The sequence below is a fragment of the Myotis brandtii genome, unplaced genomic scaffold, assembly GCF_000412655.1.
Source record: "Myotis brandtii unplaced genomic scaffold, ASM41265v1 scaffold1223, whole genome shotgun sequence".
Taxonomy (NCBI): Eukaryota; Metazoa; Chordata; class Mammalia; order Chiroptera; family Vespertilionidae; genus Myotis; species Myotis brandtii.
Window position 1 is genome coordinate 805820 of NW_005354265.1, and position 19445 is coordinate 825264.

The 19445-nt window shown below is 44.2% G+C and overlaps 1 protein-coding gene across 2 annotated transcripts in view; it reads right to left on the reverse strand.

Moving 5' to 3' along the window:
- Positions 1-452: 452 nt before the first annotated feature.
- The window catches only part of KIAA0753 (KIAA0753 ortholog), a 56038-nt gene continuing 37045 nt past the window's right edge, over positions 453-19445 (reverse strand). For both annotated transcript variants that reach the window (XM_005858873.2, XM_005858872.2), the window contains exons 15-18: positions 17567-17648; positions 11713-11833; positions 10780-11004; positions 453-1957 (exon numbers count right to left, since the gene is read on the reverse strand). In XM_005858873.2, the coding sequence (XP_005858935.1) occupies positions 1840-1957; positions 10780-11004; positions 11713-11833; positions 17567-17648 (546 nt within the window). In that variant the 3' untranslated portion in view covers positions 453-1839. The remainder of the gene's footprint in view (positions 1958-10779; positions 11005-11712; positions 11834-17566; positions 17649-19445) is intronic.

Consider the following 19445-nt stretch of genomic DNA (forward strand, 5'->3'; position numbering starts at 1 on the left):
GCAGGACGACAGCGTAGGACGTGCTGAGTGGGAACAAGTACAGGAGAATGCACTCGTGTGGACTCTCAAGACTGTGACAGAGGTCTTTAGGGAACAAGTGATCCAGGATCATGGCATCACTGAGCACAGGCGTGTGTGATGACATTATTTTCCCTTCCCGTGCCTCACTTTATTCATCTATAAAATCAGAATAATGGTGTCTGCCTCACACAGATATGAGGATTAGTTAAATTAATACGTAGGAAGCACTTGGAGCAATGCCTAGTGCGTAGTATGTGCTCAGTAAGTGTTAGCTTTCATTGTCATTTCTTTCTTTCGGGTGGGAAGGAGTGGCAAACAATCCACTCTGCTCAGATCAAGTAGAAAAGCAGTCTCAGTGGTTCTTATGTACATATCACACTTCACTCTGCCCGTGGAACAAAGATGTAAATTATTTCAAACAGACACGCATATACTTTAAAATACTGAGTTTATTTAAAAGATCAGCACAGTAAAACTGCCACACAAATAACTTTAAAGCGATCAATGATGAAGACAGACAATCCTATCAATTCAAGTGTACACATTAACTCCTCAAATTAAACCCTTTAATTTCCCTTGAAGCCTTTTTAATTCTGAGGTTATATAAGATTAATCAAGAAACATTAACATTAAACAAAAATCAATTTTGTACAAATAAGTGGGATCAAGCAGCTTAAACCATCACCTGGAACACTTGCACTTCAGAGAAACCCCAGGTGACAACACTCTATAAGCTACAAACAAGATTCACATTATTCCATGGGAACGTCTACATCACTCACTCTTCACATTTTTTTTTTCACAAGCCTCAGGCAAGAAACTGAGGGAACCTTTTCCCAGGCAGTGGCCTTCTTTCCATACACGTTCCTTTTTCTGAATTCAGAGCTTCTGAAAACACAGAAGCTTTTCTCTTGGTAAAATAGGACTTACGAGACGTTCGACGACCAAGCTATTATGGTTCTGAAGTTTCTTCCCTTCTCTGGAGACCCAGAACCAGAGGTCTTCATGTCATTCAAATCGGTTCTCTCCTCCCACCAGGTCTCTCTGGTCTGGAAACACCGACGTGTCTGCCTCGCCAGCGATGGAAGTGAGTTCTGCGCCTCTGACCGGGCACAAGAGGCCAGGCCCACTCCGATGTGCTCAGATCTCCTCTGAATTCAGAGAAAGCTCTGTGTGTCCGAATATGTCCACTGATAGCAAGAGAAGACTTTGAGGAACTCAACATGTGAGAAGCCGCTAGGAACTGCACATGGAGAGATGTGTTGATTGTTGTGACTGACAACTGGTGGCTCCTATTCTCACTGAGCTGCACAGGGCCGAGGTCTGGCAGGAAACCTGACCCGGCTCGCCTCGAGTCCGTAACCCGGTGGGGACAGGTGTCCTGTTGGGAAATCACTCGACATGGAAACGTGAGCCAGGTGAGGGGACCGGACGGTAATTGCACTTTTGTGGGCACTGATCCACCTGTGGGTTCTGAAGCAACTTGAATCCCTGTATGAAATACACCGATCTGTTACTTTTCAAAACATTCTGATCACCAAACTGAGCCAGTGGAGGAATGTGGCAACAGGAAAATTATACATTCAGAAAATATATTGTCATAATCAATTCACGTTTCCTGGGTACTAATCAATGTAACACATCCCACCATAAACCACCAGAACCATTGCCATGATGATGACCTCACTGGCGCGTCCTTCCTCTCCTTGGGCAGCGCCTGGGCCTGGATGGACAGCCTGGGTAAAGACTGGCCGTGCCTAACGCCAAGGGTGGTGCCGCCGCTCCTGCAGTGGCACGGAGCCCCGTGGTGGAGAGCCTTCAGGTGGCAGCCTCTAAGAATTCCGAGGTGAACACAGCTTCCGCGTAGCCTTCGCACACGTCCCGAAGTTCAGCAGTCACGGACCCCAGAGCCTCATCCACCAGCTCCTCTGAAAAGCTGAAGACAAACAACGCAGCTGAAGGCGTGCAGCCAAAGACGGGAGCCTTTCTTCACTCGGCTGGGGAACTCACCAAGTCAATTCTAAGGTTTAAACGGAAATGCAAAAGGCCAAGGACAGCCAAGATACTTCTGAAGGAGAAAGACAAGGTGAGCCTTGCTTTCCTAGATATTAAGCTGATGGCACTTAGAGACCAGAGTCCGGCTGGAGGGAGGGGCCTGAACTACAACCGATGGCCTCACCCTCAGATGGGTGAAGCCAGTGGTGACCAGAAACCAACCAGCTGCAACCCAGTCAACCCAGACCCACGGACAGAAACTGGGCCTGCCTTCTCTACAGGATGGGATGGGGCAGGACACTCAAATTTGTGTTCTCTTTCTCCTTACACACTCACACACACACACACACACACTCACACTCATACATGCACACACAATTTTTTCCAAACTGTTTCAGAGTAAGTTGCAGACTTGACATCACTCAAGTGCTTCATTTATAATTCCTAAATAACCATAATTCTCTTAAATAACCATAATTATAAAAATCACAACATTAACACTATTATCTAATCTCATCTACAGACCTTTTCCAAAGCTTGGTAACTGTCCAAATAATGTCCTTTAAAAGAAAACTCCCCAGCCCAGGATGCCACGCTGGACTTGGCGGTCATGTCTCTTCACTCTCCTGTAGCCTAGAACCGCTCTCCGGCCTTTGTCTTTCAGGACCTCACTTTCTACAGAGTGAGGCCTTTTTTTGTAGAAGGTCCCTCAACCTGAATTTGTCTGATGCTTCCTCACGGGGAGACTCGGGTGACGTTTTTGGAACGGAAGCCACAGAAGGGATCATGTTCCCTGAGGGCTCCTGTCACCCTCTCACTGCTGAGTGAACTGTTACCCTTGGTGACAGTGATGTCTGCCCGGTGTCTCCCCTGTGCAGTACTGTTTCCCCTTTGCAATTAATAAGTATATTGTGGGGAGATCTGTGTGATTATGTAAATATCTTGTTTCTCATCCAACTTATCTGAATCAATTATTACAGGGCTGCCAACACTGAATTTCTAATCTCATCATCCCTTCTCCATTTAGCAGTTGGCATTCCACTGTAATAAAAAGCTTTCCTTCTCCTTTGTTTATGTATGTATGTATGGATGGATGGATGGATGTATTCATTCATTCGTGTAGGCTTGGCCTGGTAGATTCTCATTCAGTAGTTTGTAACTCATTACCATTATTGCTTATTTTGACACTCAGAATGTCCCAGGTTGGCCAGTCGGAGCCCCTTCCAGCTGGCTCCTGGGTGCTCCTGACAGGAGCAGCATTCTCTGCTCTGAACACTTCCCCTGGCACACGATGTTCCAGGCTCCTCCTTCATTTCCCAGCCCCAGGCCCGGAATCAGCCATTTCTCTGAGGAACCCTGGTACCTTTTCATGGAAAATAGTATTTAGAAACAAAGATCTGGTATAAGTGTGCTCACTGCTACTGGTGCCACAGCCAGATAGACTCAGACAGACAGACACACATACTCCATGTGATAGTCTGTATCTATCAAAACTGCAAACTCGTAATACCTCCAATCCCAGTTCACCAGCTGGTTCATTCTAGCCTTCCCCTGGAAACCTTGCTCTCACTATTCACAATATACTTACTGATCTGATCAATCCTAAAATACAGAGAAGTCGTTTAGAACCGTTAACCCATGCACTGTGTATAGAAACCTACTCCCCAGGATCTAGTGTGTGCTTACAGAATTTTCATCTTTAACCAGAGGCACAGAGTCAAAAGACCATGTTCAGAGTCACTCAGACTTGTTCTTCTCCGTCCTGCCCCCTTCAGCATGGACTTGTTATTCACTGGACGTGCAGTCGGGGTCAGGCTCCTGTTTGTATCCAAGTCAGGGCCCCCATCACTGTTAATTTGGATGGATATATAGGAAACATCAACATAGTTCCCAGAATCGGAATTACACAAAAAAGGTAAATGCAGACAAGTGTCACTCACCCTCTCCTGTTACCCATTCCCATGCCAGCCGTTTGCTTACTTTGACCATCTTTTGCCTTTTAATTGGCATGTTTAGTTCTCTTTCATTTAATGTAATTCTGATATACAGGGTGCCCCCCAAATGTATACTCACTTTGAATTATAAAATCAATGTTTATTAACATGAAGTTCAATTTCAAAATTTCAAAGAATCTACAGAAATGAATAATTTTTTTGTCAACGCCTGTTTTCAAACTGATGAGCGTTCTGGTCCAGGCACTGCTGGTAACTCAAAGCAGTGGAATCGCAAACATCAAGAATCATTTCGTTTGGTATATGTGTGCCCTCAATTCATCCTCTGTTGTCGGTTTTGTACCATAAAATTATCTTTTATTAATCCCCATTAAGAAAAAACGTCTAGTGGCACTTAAGGATAAATTTTCTTTGTTTAAAGCTTAGTCTGGCGTCATCCATTATTTCAAATCAGTTAAACCTGAAGAGGAGTGAAAATTAAGTGAGTTACCAGCTGTTAAAGTGTGTATACATTTTTGGGGACACCCAATATTTGAGGTTCTACTATGAAAACACTAAATATTTTCTAGTTGTCTATTTGTTCTCCATTCTTCCTTGCCCTCTTTCAGATATTTTAATTTCTCATTACATTCTTTTCTCGCTATGAACTTGTATTATTCTCTTAGTGGTCACCCTAGATTACAATAAGAACCCCTGACTTAAAGTCTAACACTAACTGATATGCTTGCCATTTTCCCAGAAAATGAAAGATACCTTACAACACCATCTCTATCATCTCCCTGGCTTATGTGCTATTGTTACTGTGTGTTTTAAATGTATGCACACACCCTAAGACAGCAGTTTATTGTTTTATACAGTCAATATTCATTTACCTACACACTGACCTTTTTAACAATTCACACCTTCTTATATTTTTGACCTTTCATCTGTGACTATTTTGCTCTGACTAAAAAAATATCCTTTTAATGCAGTGGTTCTCAACCTTCTGGCCCTTTAAATACAGTTCCTCATGTTGTGACCCCCAACCATAAAATTATTTTCGTTGCTACTTCATAACTGTAATTTTGCTACTGTTATGAATTGTAATGTAAATATCTGATATGCAGGATGGTCTTAGGCGACCCACAGGTTGAGAACCGCTGTTTTAATGTTTCCTACTGTGAAGGTCTACTGGCAATACACTTTTCAGCTGCATAGGAGCCTCCTTACCTTACTTCTTGAAATATAATTCACTGGGCTTAGAACTCTGGGTGGCGAGTTCTCCTGTTTTAGAAATTTAAAAGCCCTAGCCAGTTTGGCTCAGTGGATAGAGTGTCAGCCTTCGGACTGAAGGGTCCCAGGTTCAATTCCAGCCAAGGGCACATACCTGGGTTGCAGGCTCAATCCCCAGTAGGGGGCGTGCAGGAGGCAGCCAATCAATGGTTCTCATCATTGATGTTTCTATCTCTCTCCCTCTTCCTTCCTCTCTGAAATCAATAAAGAAATATATTTTTTTTTTTAAAAGATATACTAGATCTCCCAGCTTCCATGGTCTGTTTTTTCTTTCTTCCTTCAGCTGATTTTAAGATTTCCTCTTCCTCCCTCACCTTCCCTCCGAGATTCCGCACTCTCTTTATCTTTGACTTTTCAACATTACTACGATATGCCTACGTATAGATTTACCTCTTTCTCTAGCTTGGGCCTTTTAGAACTTCCTGCATGTATGGCCTGATGTCTTTGATTCTGTGTCTAATGGGTCTACCGTTCGGAGCTGCTGTAGGACTGTTCTTGTTAGTGTCATCTCTCTGCTACCGCCTGGTTGTTCACCACCATATACCAGGCACTGTGCTTGAAAATTCTAACAATAATATAAGTCCTACGATGCTGTCCTATACATTCAGAGAAAATTCACGTTAGCTTCTGCCTGGTGCCTGGGGGGCAATAACCGGAACCACCTCGATACAATCCGAGGAATGAAGATAATCTGGAGCCATGCAGAGTCCTGAGAGGGCCTCCTGGCACCCAGGTCACTCCCACTTCAGGGTCCTCTCAAGTGAGGCCAGTACTCCCCCATACGGCAGGCCGAGTCCCACCTCTGTCCTCTGACCTGGAAACGCCACCCACGTGCCCCAGGACTGACTCTGCAGCGCCAGACAGGGCTATCCTCCAGGGCTGCTGCTCCACGCGCTGCCCCAGTTATTCCGCGTCACCTGGTTACCTTCTGGTGCCTTCCAGCACGTCCGCTTTATTTTTAACCTAGCGTTTCTATTAAGAGTTATCCTCAGGGGAGAAGTGGTCCCAATTACCAGGTGCGTCATCAAGTGGTCACTTGTTTTTGTATTTGTTTTGCTTTCCATATTCCTACCGTGAATTCTTCTATATTATAAAATCATCATATTAAGAAATACCAAGCTACTCCGAATCCATTCAAACACATTAAATGAAGTATCTGTTTTCTTCTTTTTGTAAAAAAAAAAAAATATATCTTTATTGATTTCAGAGAGGAAACGAGAGGGAGAGATAGAAACATCAACGATGAGAAAGATCGTCTGCCTTCTGCACGCCCCACACTGGGGATCGAGCCTGCAACCTGGGCATGTGCCCTGACCGGGAATCAAACCTAAACCTCCTGGTTCATAGGTCGACGCTCAATCACTGAGCCACACCAGCCAGGTTGTTTTCTTCTTCCTTTTAACCTCCCTCACCCTGCGCCCACTCTGGGAACCACTCCTCCTGGCGCTCTGTCCTTCTACTCCAATCTGGATTGGTTGCTTTCTATGCTCACTGAGATGTTCTCTTGGAAACAGCTTTGGCCATTTTCCTGGAAGGTCCCTGTTGTAGTCTAAGTCTCCTAAGTCCTGCCTTCCTCCTTTTCAACGTGCACCCTGGACTGGTGGCATGCACCCTCCAGGAGCTTAGTGAAAAAGTGCACGGGAACTAGATTTTTGGTCACTGTGCACCCCTGACGTGTCTTTATTTTACCCTTATATTTAGTTGACGATTTAGCTGAGCACAGACTTGAGGCTGAATTCTGGAAGCACACTCTAACACCTGCCAGCAGTGCTGCTCCTGAAACCAAGGTGCCAGTCTCAGTTCTGATTGTTGGAACAGGCCCAGTTTTAAGTCTCGGGAACCTTTTATCATTATTTCCACACACTGGGATGTTCAAATTTCCTTTGCAAAATGATGTGCCATGGTGTGTTCTGTTCTATTCATTTATTCATTTATGTATTCACTCATTCACTAACTTGCAGTGGACAAATGATGAACTCTTCCAATCTAGAGATTAACAGTCTTCTGAGAAGTTTTCTTACAGTATTTCTCTGAATTTTCCCACACCCCATCCCTCTGTTTCCCGTTCTCACATTCTGGAACTCCAATTACACAGATGTTGGACACTATAAACTGAAAATCTGTGTGCCCTCCACCCCATTCATATCTAACAGCCCAATCCTCAAGGTGATGGCATCTGAAGGTGGAACCTTTGGAAGGTAAGTAGGTCCTGAGGGTGGAGCCCTCACGAATGGGATTAGTGCCCTTATGAAAGAGACACGAGAGAGGACCTCGCTGTTGGCCAAGTGAGAATACAGCGAGAGAGGGTCTGTTTGCAAAGCAGGAAGCAGGCCCTTGATCAAGGTGTTAATTTTGTTGTTTAAGCCACTCAGCCTATGGCATTTGCTATGGCAGCCAGAGCTAAGACATTGACAGAATAATCCTCTAACTTTTAAAATATCTTCTTCCCTATTATCCATTCTTGGTGTGTTTTTTCAACTCTACTTCCTGAGAGATCTGACTTTTTCTTTGAATCCTTCTAGTGAGTTTATTTCAGCCATATTTTTTATTTCTAAAAGCTTTTGTTTCATTCTTTGAAAGTTTATTTTTTAATAATATCCTGCTCTGATCCGGCAGGTGTGGCTCAGTTGGTTAAGCATTGTCCCATGCATCAAAAAGTCACTGATTCTATTCCCGGTCAGGGCACATGCCCAGGTTGCAGGTCTGGTCCCAGGTCGAAGTGTGTGCAGGAGGCAGCCAATTAATGTCTCTCTCTCTCTCTCTCTCTCTCTCTCTCTCTCTCCCTTCCTCTCTCTCTAAAATCAATAAAGACATATTTAAAAAATTACTGTTCTTGTTTCATGATGTAATAGCTCCACTTACTTCTCTGGGAATATTAATTTTGTTTTCAATGCTTTATTCTCCTTCCTGCACTGTTTGGCTTCCTCCGAGCTTTTTATGTGTAAGAGGCTGTGCATCTTTCCTGGCTTTCATCAAATGTCTGCTATCTTCAGGAAGGAGCGTTGGAACCACGCCTCCTGTTTCCTGACTTAATTGCACCTATGCCTTACCAGCACCCGGTGCTTCCTGTTCCTGCGCTTTCCCAGGTGTTTCTGCATAAATCAGCTTGGTTCTTGGCTCTCCCTGGTCTGCTAAGTCATCTTATTTGTCTAACTGCTTTATGGCTTCCAAATTTTTATTGCTATTTCTTGTTTGTTCCCATTTAAAGGTTCATGCCTTTTATCTATTCTCTTAGTGACATACAGTTGGGTAGAGATACGGGGTATAAAGATGAATACACATGCTCAGTCTGTCTTTTTCACCCAGAAGTCTCCCGATTTGTTTTTAAACCAGGAACCCTTGAGAGTTTGCTTTCATCAAAAGCATCACATCACCTAAGCCTCTCCTTGCACAGCCACTCTTATTTACATCCAGGTTACATCATCTCCCTTTGAGCACTCAAGCAGTGCTTTTTCCTCAGTGTAAGTAGAAATGGAGATATTACAGAAAAAACATCTAAGATTCCCTCACATAAGAAGCTATTAAGTGAAGTCAACTGTCTTAGGATAATTTTTCAAGGTCTCTCACTTTGGAACACTCAAATCAGAAACAAAACCAAGACTGAAACGGAGCTAAAAAATTCGGATGCACCGTCATGTAAGGGCCAAAGACTGCAGCGGAGAACATTTATAAAGATCCAGACATATTTTAACAGCTCTGGCCTCTACCTGTTAACCTATCATTCCCTATAGGCTGAGAGCTTTCCCTACAGCAACAAGATAACTATGAACAAAGTGTATCATTTATCAGGTGGGAAGAACATACACGGGAGTCTATCTTCCCTGGCTTGTTTTTGGATTTCCCAATATAGCAGTTAGCCTCACCACCCACACAGGCTCTGGGAGAACAAGAGAGCATCTGCAGGACTGTGTTCACACAGAAGCAAGTGAGGTTTGCCTACTCTCCTCCCCACAAAAGACATGGCATCTCTACCAGCACCAAAGGCGCAGGTACTTTAAAGGGCACTGTCTGCTACATTTTTTAATTTCTGATCCTGCCCAGAACTCCACTAGAATAAAAGGACATACACAAATACATCACTCTACAAGGAGAAGAAGAAACAACAGTACATGAGAAATGACCAAGGTTTTCAGGAAGGAAAATGCACATGGAGGAATCCTAACTGACTCGGCAGGACAGAGGGAGCACAGGAAGCTGAAGCACAGGAGTCTGTCCAGGGAGATGCCAAGGGAAGCAAGCTGGTTGTCTCACAAAACAGACTCAGGACCCAGGAATCAGGAATAGGGGGTAAGAGTGCTGAGGACCCTGCAGGCGGAGGGAGGTCTGGGGTGGAAAATGAGGGCCTGGGTTGACATTCTGCAGGATGAGCAGCGAGACTGACAGGTGTCCACCCCTGCTCCCGGCAGCTAAGTGACAATCCCTCCTTCACCCCCACAAATGAAGGTGTAGATTCTTTGGGAAAAACAAACCCGTAATTTTAAACTCAGCCAAGTCATCAATCAAGTACGTCTCCACAGAATAAAGACACTTTCAAGCTGGCAAATCTCAAGAATGTTCCTCCAGTAGACAAAGCAGGATATGCTCCATCGGAGTGAGAGAGAACACCTAGAAAGAGGGCGACAAGGGCACTGGACATAAAGCCTCTGACCTGGGAGGGAGGCGACTGAACACGCAGGGCCATGAAGGAGGAAGTCCCGGAGCAGGAGCCACAGGGCCGACTTAGAGGCAGCCAACCAGGCTGGGGTGGGAGGGGGAGGGCTTCAGGAGAGAGAGTGGGGTGGAGGCGAGAAACAGAGATCAACTGCTACATCTTATCACTGAGGAAAAGGACACTGAGATTTTGGCTAGTGGGTGGGTTAAAGTTCGTAAATATCTAAAAGAATAAGCAAATAAAAAAGAGGCAACTGTTAACTCCTGAGATATGTTTCAAGCTTGTTCAAGAAAGAAATCATCGTATACTGCTTGACTTGATGATGAAAAAATATTTGCATGTTTATAATAAAGTGATATTCAAGAGGAATTTAAATTTGGGCCCAATTTTAAAAGAATGGATTTCAATTAACTATTTACATTAAAAAAATCTTATCTGTTCTTCAAAAATTTAGCAGCAGTAGGACTATGTTTCAGGACTCCACGAAACGACCTCAGAAGGAGAAGGGCTAAAGAGCATGTTGCAAAGCCCGAAGGCCTGCTGCTACAGGCCCGTCTGTCCAACCCGTTTGCCCGTTTGTGGAAGGCTTTGCGACCGCACTGCTTCTGACCCAGGACTGTGTTCTCTGGTGGATGAGCCCTCCCTCCGGCCACAGGAAAGCCCCGCTCTGCCTAAGGAGGGGAGGCCGCAGCACGCTCCCTTGGCGACATCACCCAGGCTGCTCCACAGTCTCTTCTCTCTGGGAAGAGGACGTTCGCAGAGAAACCGGGCCACTAGCCCAAAAGCAACCACTGGAACTCCAAGGCCAAAAGCATGAGACCATGGCCAGTCCTTCCCCAGCCTGTCTGTCGGATAACATTTGGCACGTGGCACGGAACATTTACTGACCTTTCAGCAATCAGCCACGGATTGAAAGAGCCCACGGCCTCATGGGAGACCATCCGGAGGTACTGGTCGTAGCGGCTGCAGTAGTCTCCGATGCTGCGTCGCATTCCGGGGGGGACCAGGAGGGCAGTCCGATCCTTTCTCTGCTCAGAATCTTCTGAAGGAAAGAGAAGGGGAGCCTCTCTTTTCTCCGATTTCTCCTCTGTTCCCACACTATCATCCAGGGAACTGAGAACAAATAAAAATGATGACAACGTTCAAATCACCTGTAAGCAAGGGCAAACTGTTCACCCACCCTCACGGTTTGCCAAAAAGGCTTACTTTCATTTCTCTTTCTCACAATGAACAAAACTCAGCGTTATCACCACTCACTGTTTACCCTCTCCCCTGGAATAACCCTCCACAGGGTAGGAGCTCCTGTCCTGTAGTAATTTTCAGTATAACCACCGCGCCTTCATGATGCTTTCAACAGAAAAATCCAGGCTCTTTAACATGCAACATTTTTCTTCTGTTTTTAATATATATATATTTAATCCTCACCCAAGGATATTTTTCAATTGATTTTTAGAGTGGAAGAGAGAGGGAAAGATAGAAACATTGAGAGAAATACATCGATTGGTTGCCTCCTGCACGCACCCTGACCAGGGCCCAGGCCAGGGAGGAGCCTCCAACTGAGGTACATGCCCTTGACCGGAATCGAACCCGGGACCCTTCAGTCCCCAGGCCAACACTCTATCCACTGAGCCCATCGGCTAGGGCAAGATGCAACAGTTTCTATGCCCATCTTATAAACACGCTACTTTACTGAGCCGTCTTAGAGTTTGGCAAGATCTTGCTCAAAGAATTTCCCTGTGTCTTGTGGGAACTGAAGGAATATGAAACTCATCAACATCTAAGGCAACCAACTGCAATGAGGTCAGTCTCGTTAGCACTTACTTGCCATTCCAGGGCCTTTCCAACATGATGTGCACGTCTGGGTCCTTGCTGGCTACTGTCTTTGTGATCCTGATTGGATGAGGAGAAAGGGGTCCTTCACTTACTGCTGCGAGTTTTTGGTCTAGAAAAGGAGAGGCATCAAATGACTTCATATAAAGGAGAGTCAGTGTACAGACCAGAGCTGTCTCTGTGGCCAACCACCTGTGAGAAGTCACAGGCACCGTCTTTAGCATAATGGGTTTAGCAGGCAGTGCGATGAAGAGAAGAGGTGAATTCAGAAGTTACTGAGACACAGCCGAGGAGGAGTCGCTGTTGAACAGCGAGCTGCTGGAAGCCTCTGCTAGCCCCGAGACGGCGGAAGGAAGTCTGTGCCCAGCCCCAGGCTCGCGGGTTCCGGGACCGAGCTGCTCATTCCAGGGTCTTCAGCAGTTGGGTTTGTTTTTTAACCTTTAAATGGTTTAATTAGGGCGAGGGAAAAACCCACTTACACCTGAGCACTTAATTAGCTGACTTAATTTGTGGCATTGCTGGAAAATCTGCATAATGTGATCGGAACATTAACTTAGTAACTAGACCCTGCAGGCTTGACAGCTCTTTTGAGTTCTGGATTATTTATAATTTTAAATGTATTTCAAGTGTAGGAAGATTTGTCCTTCTCTTAGGTAAGGAGACTCTCTAATTCAGTCAAAGAACTTTAACTCATTTATATGCTTGTGATTTCTCACTGTCAGAAATACTGCAAAAGTCTGTTTTTGTAAAAATAATGCTGAGTACAATCAATTTTTAATTGTTCACAGAAGAGAGGACATACACTTAGACCAGTGATGGCGAACCTTTTGAGCTCGGCATGTCAGCATTTTGAAAAACCCTAACTTAACTCTGGTGCCGTGTCACATATAGAAATTTTTTGGTATTTGCAACCATAGTAAAACAAAGACTTATATTTTTGATATTTATTTTATATATTTAAATGCCATTTAACAAAGAAAAATCAACCAAAAAAAATGAGTTCGTGTGTCCCCTCTGACACGCGTGTCATAGGTTCGCCATCACCGACTTGGACCCTGCACAACCCCAGAGTCACTTTAGGTGTGTGACGCCGCTGAACACACCATCTGACAACTGGAAACAGGGTTCTTTCTATGAGTCCGTGATTCTGGAATTCAAGTGTCTGAAAACCCGTTTTAGCACTTAGTGTTCTAAGGAGCTCCTCTTCACTGTATCCCTAGACTTTATGCAGAGTCATAGACAGTGACTAATAATTCAAGTTACCCTGGGAAAAGGAGGACATGGAGTCCTAGGTAAGACTGCCTTTTGCACGATGCAACCCAACTCTGGGGCCAATGGCCAACCCACCTGTGAAACAAAGCATGCCTCCCTCTGCTTCCACACAAAAAGGCGCCGAAGTGCCCGCCCATTCACTGAGCGGGGTCCTCCTGGGCCAGGCCTGTGCCGGGTGCAGGGGAAGCACAACTGAATTTGACCAACTTGCCGGCCTCAGAGAACCTGTGGCCGAGCTGGGAGAGGAGACCTCGGAACAAACAGCTCTACAATGGCCGACAGGTCGGAGCCCATGGGCACTCACAGGCCTTCGAGGGAGGGAGCCAGGTTCCAGTCCAGGCATCCCAGGCGGAGCACTGCACGCTCGGTCCACGGGGGTCATGTGAGTTGGGCCCCAAGGGTGGTGTCGACTTTTACGAGGATGAAAATGGGAGCGGGATTAGGGTTGGGGTGAAGAGAGAACCAACAGGAGCAAAGAATAGAGCACTTGAAAATGGCAGAAAACATAAAAGGAACAAGTCAGTATTGTGCTTTGATGACTCATCCTTCTGTCAAAATTTGACATGGAGAACACTTTTTCTAAAATGACACCCACCCCAACATATTTTAAAAATATTATATGTGAAGCCCTGGTCTGGTGGTTCAGTTGGTTGGAGCGTTGTCCCGTACACCAAAAGTCTGCAGGTTTGATTCCTGGTCAAGGCACATACCTAGATTGCAGGTTCAGTCCCCAGTCAGAGCACCTATGGAGGCAACAGATCAATGTTTCTCACATCAATGTTTCTCTCCCAAATCAATAAAAACATATCCTCGGGTGAGGATTAAAAAAAATTATATGTGACATAGGCTATTGTTGTAAACCATCTACACCCACAATTTCCTTTACAGCCCTTAGTAATCATCGTACTTAAATTCCTTCAGAGGTAATGTTTAACCACCTTTTATTCACCTCCTTTCATTGAGGAAGGTAGTAACTGATAAGCCTGCATTAAACAGAATTGAAGTAACACTTCCCGGCTAAAACTGTGATAGTAGCCTAGCAACTGCAGCCAAAATTTGTCTGAATGAATTTTTACAAGTGGAGGAGAAAAGGAAAGGTCTTTTCAACAAATGGTATGAGAACAAATGGATATCCATTAAGGAGGAAAAATGAGCCAACCTCTACTTCAAACCACAGGCCAAATTTATTCAAGATGAATCAGACTACACATGAAAGCTAAAACCATAAAGTTTCTAGAAGAAAACAAGACACTCTTCTCAAATTGGGAGTAGGCAAAGGTTTCTTAAATCAAAGAAAGCAAAAATGACACAAGAAAAATGGAAAGTTCGACTTTGTCAAAAGTAAAAGTATCTTCCTATAATAAAACACATTTGAGAAAATAAATATGTGAGCCACAGATGGCGCAAAATATTTGCAAACAGTAAGTAGATCAGTGGCTGCTGGGGGAAGAGAGGGACAGTGGGGAGGGCCTGCAATGGGTACTGTGTTTCTTTTTAGGGTGATTCTTTTGTGTAAAAAGGTTCTAGAATTAGAGAGCAGTGATGTTTGCACAACTTAGTAAATATACTAAAAACTACTAAAAGAATGCATTTTATGGTATGTAAATTATCCTATATAATAAAACCCTAATATGCAAATCGACTGAATGGCTGAATGACCGGTCACTATGATGTGCACTGACCACCAGGGGGCAGACACTCAACGCAGGAGCTGCCCCCTAGTGGTTAGTGCGCCCCCAAAAGGGGAGCGCCGCTCAGCCAGAAGCCAGGTTCACGGCTAGCGAGCGCAGCAGCGGTGGCGGGAGCCTCTCCTGCCTCCGCTGCAGGCAGGCAGTAAGGAGCGAGGGTTCCCAGACTGCGAGAGGGATCCTGGACTGCAAGAGGGTGCAGGTCAGGCTGAGGGACCCCTCAAGTGCGGGCCTCTAGTATCTTAATAAAGTTGTTATTAAAAATAACTATATATGGCAAAGAATGTATACCCAGGATGCATAAAGAATTCCTACAACTCAAAAGTAAGACAACCCATTAGAAAAACGTACAAAAGATTTGAATACTTCACCAGGGAAGATATAAAAGTGGCTAATAGTTACTTGAAAATGTTCTAAACCTCAGTATTCACTATGGAAATGAAATTTAAACGACAATGAGATATCACCACATGCCCGCCAGCATGGTTACAATTAAAGACTGACAACATCAAATGTTCACAAGGATATGGAGCAATAGGGGCTCAATTAGATGGGAGTGTAAATTGGTACAGACACTTTGGGGAAAGGTTTGATAGTTTTTTATAGTTAAGCATACACCTATCCCATGACCTGGCAAACCTACTCTTGGGTGTTTATCCAGGAAGAATAAAAACTTACAGTATGTCCACACAGGCTATGTATGAATATACAGGGTGTTCCAAAAAAATGTATATGTATTTTGAATGATTAGAAAGTCAGTGTTTATTAACATACAATTCATTTTCAAAATTTAAAAGAATATGATTTTTTTTATCAGTGCCTGTTTTCAAATTGATGACTGTTCTGGTCCAGGCACTGCTGATAACACAAAGCAATGGAATCACAAACATCAAGAATGATTTCAGCCCACCAGCGTGGCTCAGTGGTTAAACGTCAAACTGTGAACCAGGAGGTCACAGTCCAATTCCAGGTCAGGGCACATGCCCAGGCTGTGGGCTCAATCCCCAGTGTGGGATGTGCAGGAGGCAGCCGATCAATGATTCTCTCTCATCATTGATGTTTCTCTCTCTTCCTCTCCCTTCCCCTCTGAAATCAATAAAAATAGGGAAAAAAAATCATTTCAGTTCAGTATTTGTGCACCTTCAATTTGTAGACTGTTGCTGGTTTTGTATAGTAAACTTCATCTTTTTTTTTTGTTAATCCTCACTGGAGGATATTTTTCTTATTGATTTTAGAGAGAGTGGAAGGGAGCAGGGAGGGGAGAAGGAGGAGGAGAGAGAAAGAAACATTGATGTGCGAGAGCCACAACAATTGGTTGCCTCCCATGTGTGCCCCATCGGGACAGGGAACCTGCAACCCAGGTATGTGCCCTTGATCGGAATCGAACCCGCAATGCTTAGGTTCAAGGGCTGACTTCTAACCACTGAGCCACGGCAAACTTTATCTTTTATGTATCCCCATAAAAAAAAGTCTAGTGGCACTTTAGGATAAATTTTCTTTATTCAAAGCTTAGTCTGGCTTCATTCATTATATCAAATCAGTTAAACCTGAAAAGGAGTGAAAATTAAGTGAGTTATAAGCTATTAAAGTGTGTATACATTTTTTGGGACATGCTATATTAATAGCAGATTTATTTCTAATAGCTCAAAACTAGAAACAAGCAAATGTAGATGCACAAACAAATGGATAAACTAGATGTGGCACATGCATAAAATGAAATACTACTCAGCGATGAAAAGGAATGAACTGATCCAAGTGTGGTGGGCTGAATAATGGCTTCTCAAGGTGTCCACATTCTAATCCCTGGAACCTGTCAATGTTCCCCTCTATGGCAAGAGGGACTTTAAGGTTCTTGAGATAGGAGAGTGTCCTAGAGGATCGGGGTTGTCCCTAAATGTAACCCAGGTGCCCTATAATAGGCAGTCACAGGAAGATTTAACCACAGAAACAAAGTCTGGAGTAGTGTGGTCATAAGTGAAGGAGCGCAGGCAGCCTTAGAAGCTGCCTACACCTTGACTTCAGGCTTTTAAGGCTTGATTCAGACTCTGACCTCCAGAAGTGAAAGATAATGTGTTTTAAATACTGAAACTGTGCTTTGTTACAAAATTAAATTTGTTACAGTGGCAACAGGAAATGAGCAACATAGATAAGTCTAAAACATCACGCTGAATGAAAGAAGTCTTAGACAAAGAACATATGTAGGCATGATTCCATTTATGTGAGAGTCTAGAACAGGTAACTAATTTACAGTGAGCAAAAAAGCACAATTATTGCTTAGGTCATGGGAACTGACCGGGAAGGAGCATAAGAGAACTTCTGGAGGTGATGTAGTCTATATCAGCGGTTCTCAACCTTTGGGGTTCGAACGACCCTTTCACAGGGGTCGCCTAAGACCATCCGAAAACACATATATGATTGCATATTGTTTTTGTGATTAATCACTATGCTTTAATTATGTTCAATTTATAACAATGAAATTGGGGGTCACCACAACATGAGGAACTGTATTAAAGGGTTGCAGCATTAGGAAGGTTGAGAACCACTGGTCTATATTTTGATAGGCATTTGGATAACAAAGATATGTCCATTTATCAAAACCCATGAAATGACAGTTAAGATTTGTGCATTTTATTATAAGTAAATTTTACCTCAAAAGGAAAAAGAGCCATAAATATTAAACCCTAGTTGCTGATACACAAGTTGAAACGTATAAAAAATAAGGTGAATTGATGGATGGACAGAATATAAATAAAGCAAGCAAATATAGCAACATGTTAATTGTAGAATCTATGAGGTTGGTATATGGGTGTTCACTGTAGAATTTTTTCTGTATGTTCAAAATTTTCAGAATATAATGGTGGGGGAAAAGTGAGGGGAGCACTCACCATTTTTTTCTTCCTGCATCCAAAATTGAGGATCAGAATACACAATTTTATTATATCTTTGGCGAACTGTCTCCTGGTATTTCTTTAAAAAAAAAAGTTTAATTGATGAGAATAAATTAGTTTCATTACAAACCAGAGCTAGCAAGAATGTCATAGCTCAGCAGATACATTTGATACAGACACGTTGCCAGAAATGAGCATCTGCCAGGCCAGGAAGTGATTAGCTTATGAGATGAAGTCTAAAATTGAAGCCATTAATCTAATTAATCTAATCTAGACCAGCACTGCCCACTGGAGCTTGCTGTGAGGATGGAAATCCTATCTAATAAAGAGGGAATATGCAAACTGACCATCATGCCATCACAAAGATGGCTGTGCCCACAGCAGAGGTGGAATTCCCGTAACACAAGATGGCTGCACCCACAGCGGAGTACAAGTTCCCGTAACGAGCCTTAACAAGCAACCAGCAGGGACGTGAGGCTGCGTGGTGCTGGGCCGGGGCAGGGGACCTGAGGATGCACCCCCACCCAGCGGGGCTTGACAGGGACATCAAGGCATGACCCCTGTCCCGGCCCGGGGCACCTCAGGCCACGCCCCCTGCCCTGGCACTGGGCCAGGGGACCTGAGGCTGCGCCCCCTGCCTGGTAGGGGCTTGATGGGGGACTCAGGCCACACCCCCTGACCCAGGCCAGGCGACCTGAGGTCGTGGCCCCCACCCTGTGGGGCTTGAAGGGGTTAGGGCCAGACAGGTCTGGATCTAGCCCAATGGGGGTGGGGTCGGCCGGGTCTGGGTCTTGTGTGATTTTGAGGTGCATGTGGGTGGGCGGGGGGACTTGACTCTGGTTCCCCTAGCACGCCCCAGACTCTGATAGGAGGAAGATTTTCATATACATTTTACTAATTTTCTTTCATCTCTGACACTTCTATTATAGAGAAAGGGCAAATAGCAATATTAAAATATTTCCTCTAATTAATTCCCTTTTAATGTGCACGAATTTCGTGCACCGGGTCACTCGTGTTCTATAGTTGTCGTGCCCAATACAGCAACCACAAACTACTGACCACTTGAAATATGAGTAGTGTGTTTAATCTTAATTAATTTATATTTAAATAGCCACATTTGGCTAGAGACTACCATTGGACACCAGATCTAGACAGTTATTCCCAAGACAGGGAAATCAGTTAAAAGACTAGGAGAAACTACACATCTTTAAATTTTCAAAAAGCAACATAAAATTGTCTTCCTGCGAACATCTTTGTTTAGCAGCAAAGCCATGATGAGATTTAATCATGGTGCAGTTATAAAGAAAACGCTGAACTGGTGTTAGGAGACCGGAACGGAGTCTCATCCCAGCTCTGGTGGGAATTTTTGTGACCTTAGCCACATCATTTACTCCCTATTGGTCTCAATTTCCTGCTCTGAGCAGTCCTGGGATTGGGTTGGGTGATGTCTGAGACTGAAGATTCTGAGAAGCATTCTAAAGTCATATGGTGGAAATTACAGGCAGCAAACGTATCTGTGATATGTCAGGATCCCAGGCCAGCTGGGCAGCAGAGGCAGATGAGCAGCATTTACGAGCTGAGGCCTGAGGAAGCCCATGTCCTGGTGCTTTCGGAACCACATCAGCGATACCAGGGGGTAACGATAACGGTTGCTTGCTGAGGTATGTGTCAGGTAGTAAGCGACTATCAGCACGATGAGGCTTCACGCCATGTTTTATCTTTAAAAGCACCCTACTTATTAGAGAGGATAAGTGGCTTTATCAAGGTCAGACACCTGGTTAGCAGTTGAACTAGAATTTAAAACCAGTGATGTGATTCTAAAGTCCTGCTAATCTACAGAAACGCACGCAGAGGACCTGCTCTCTGCAGGGGCCAG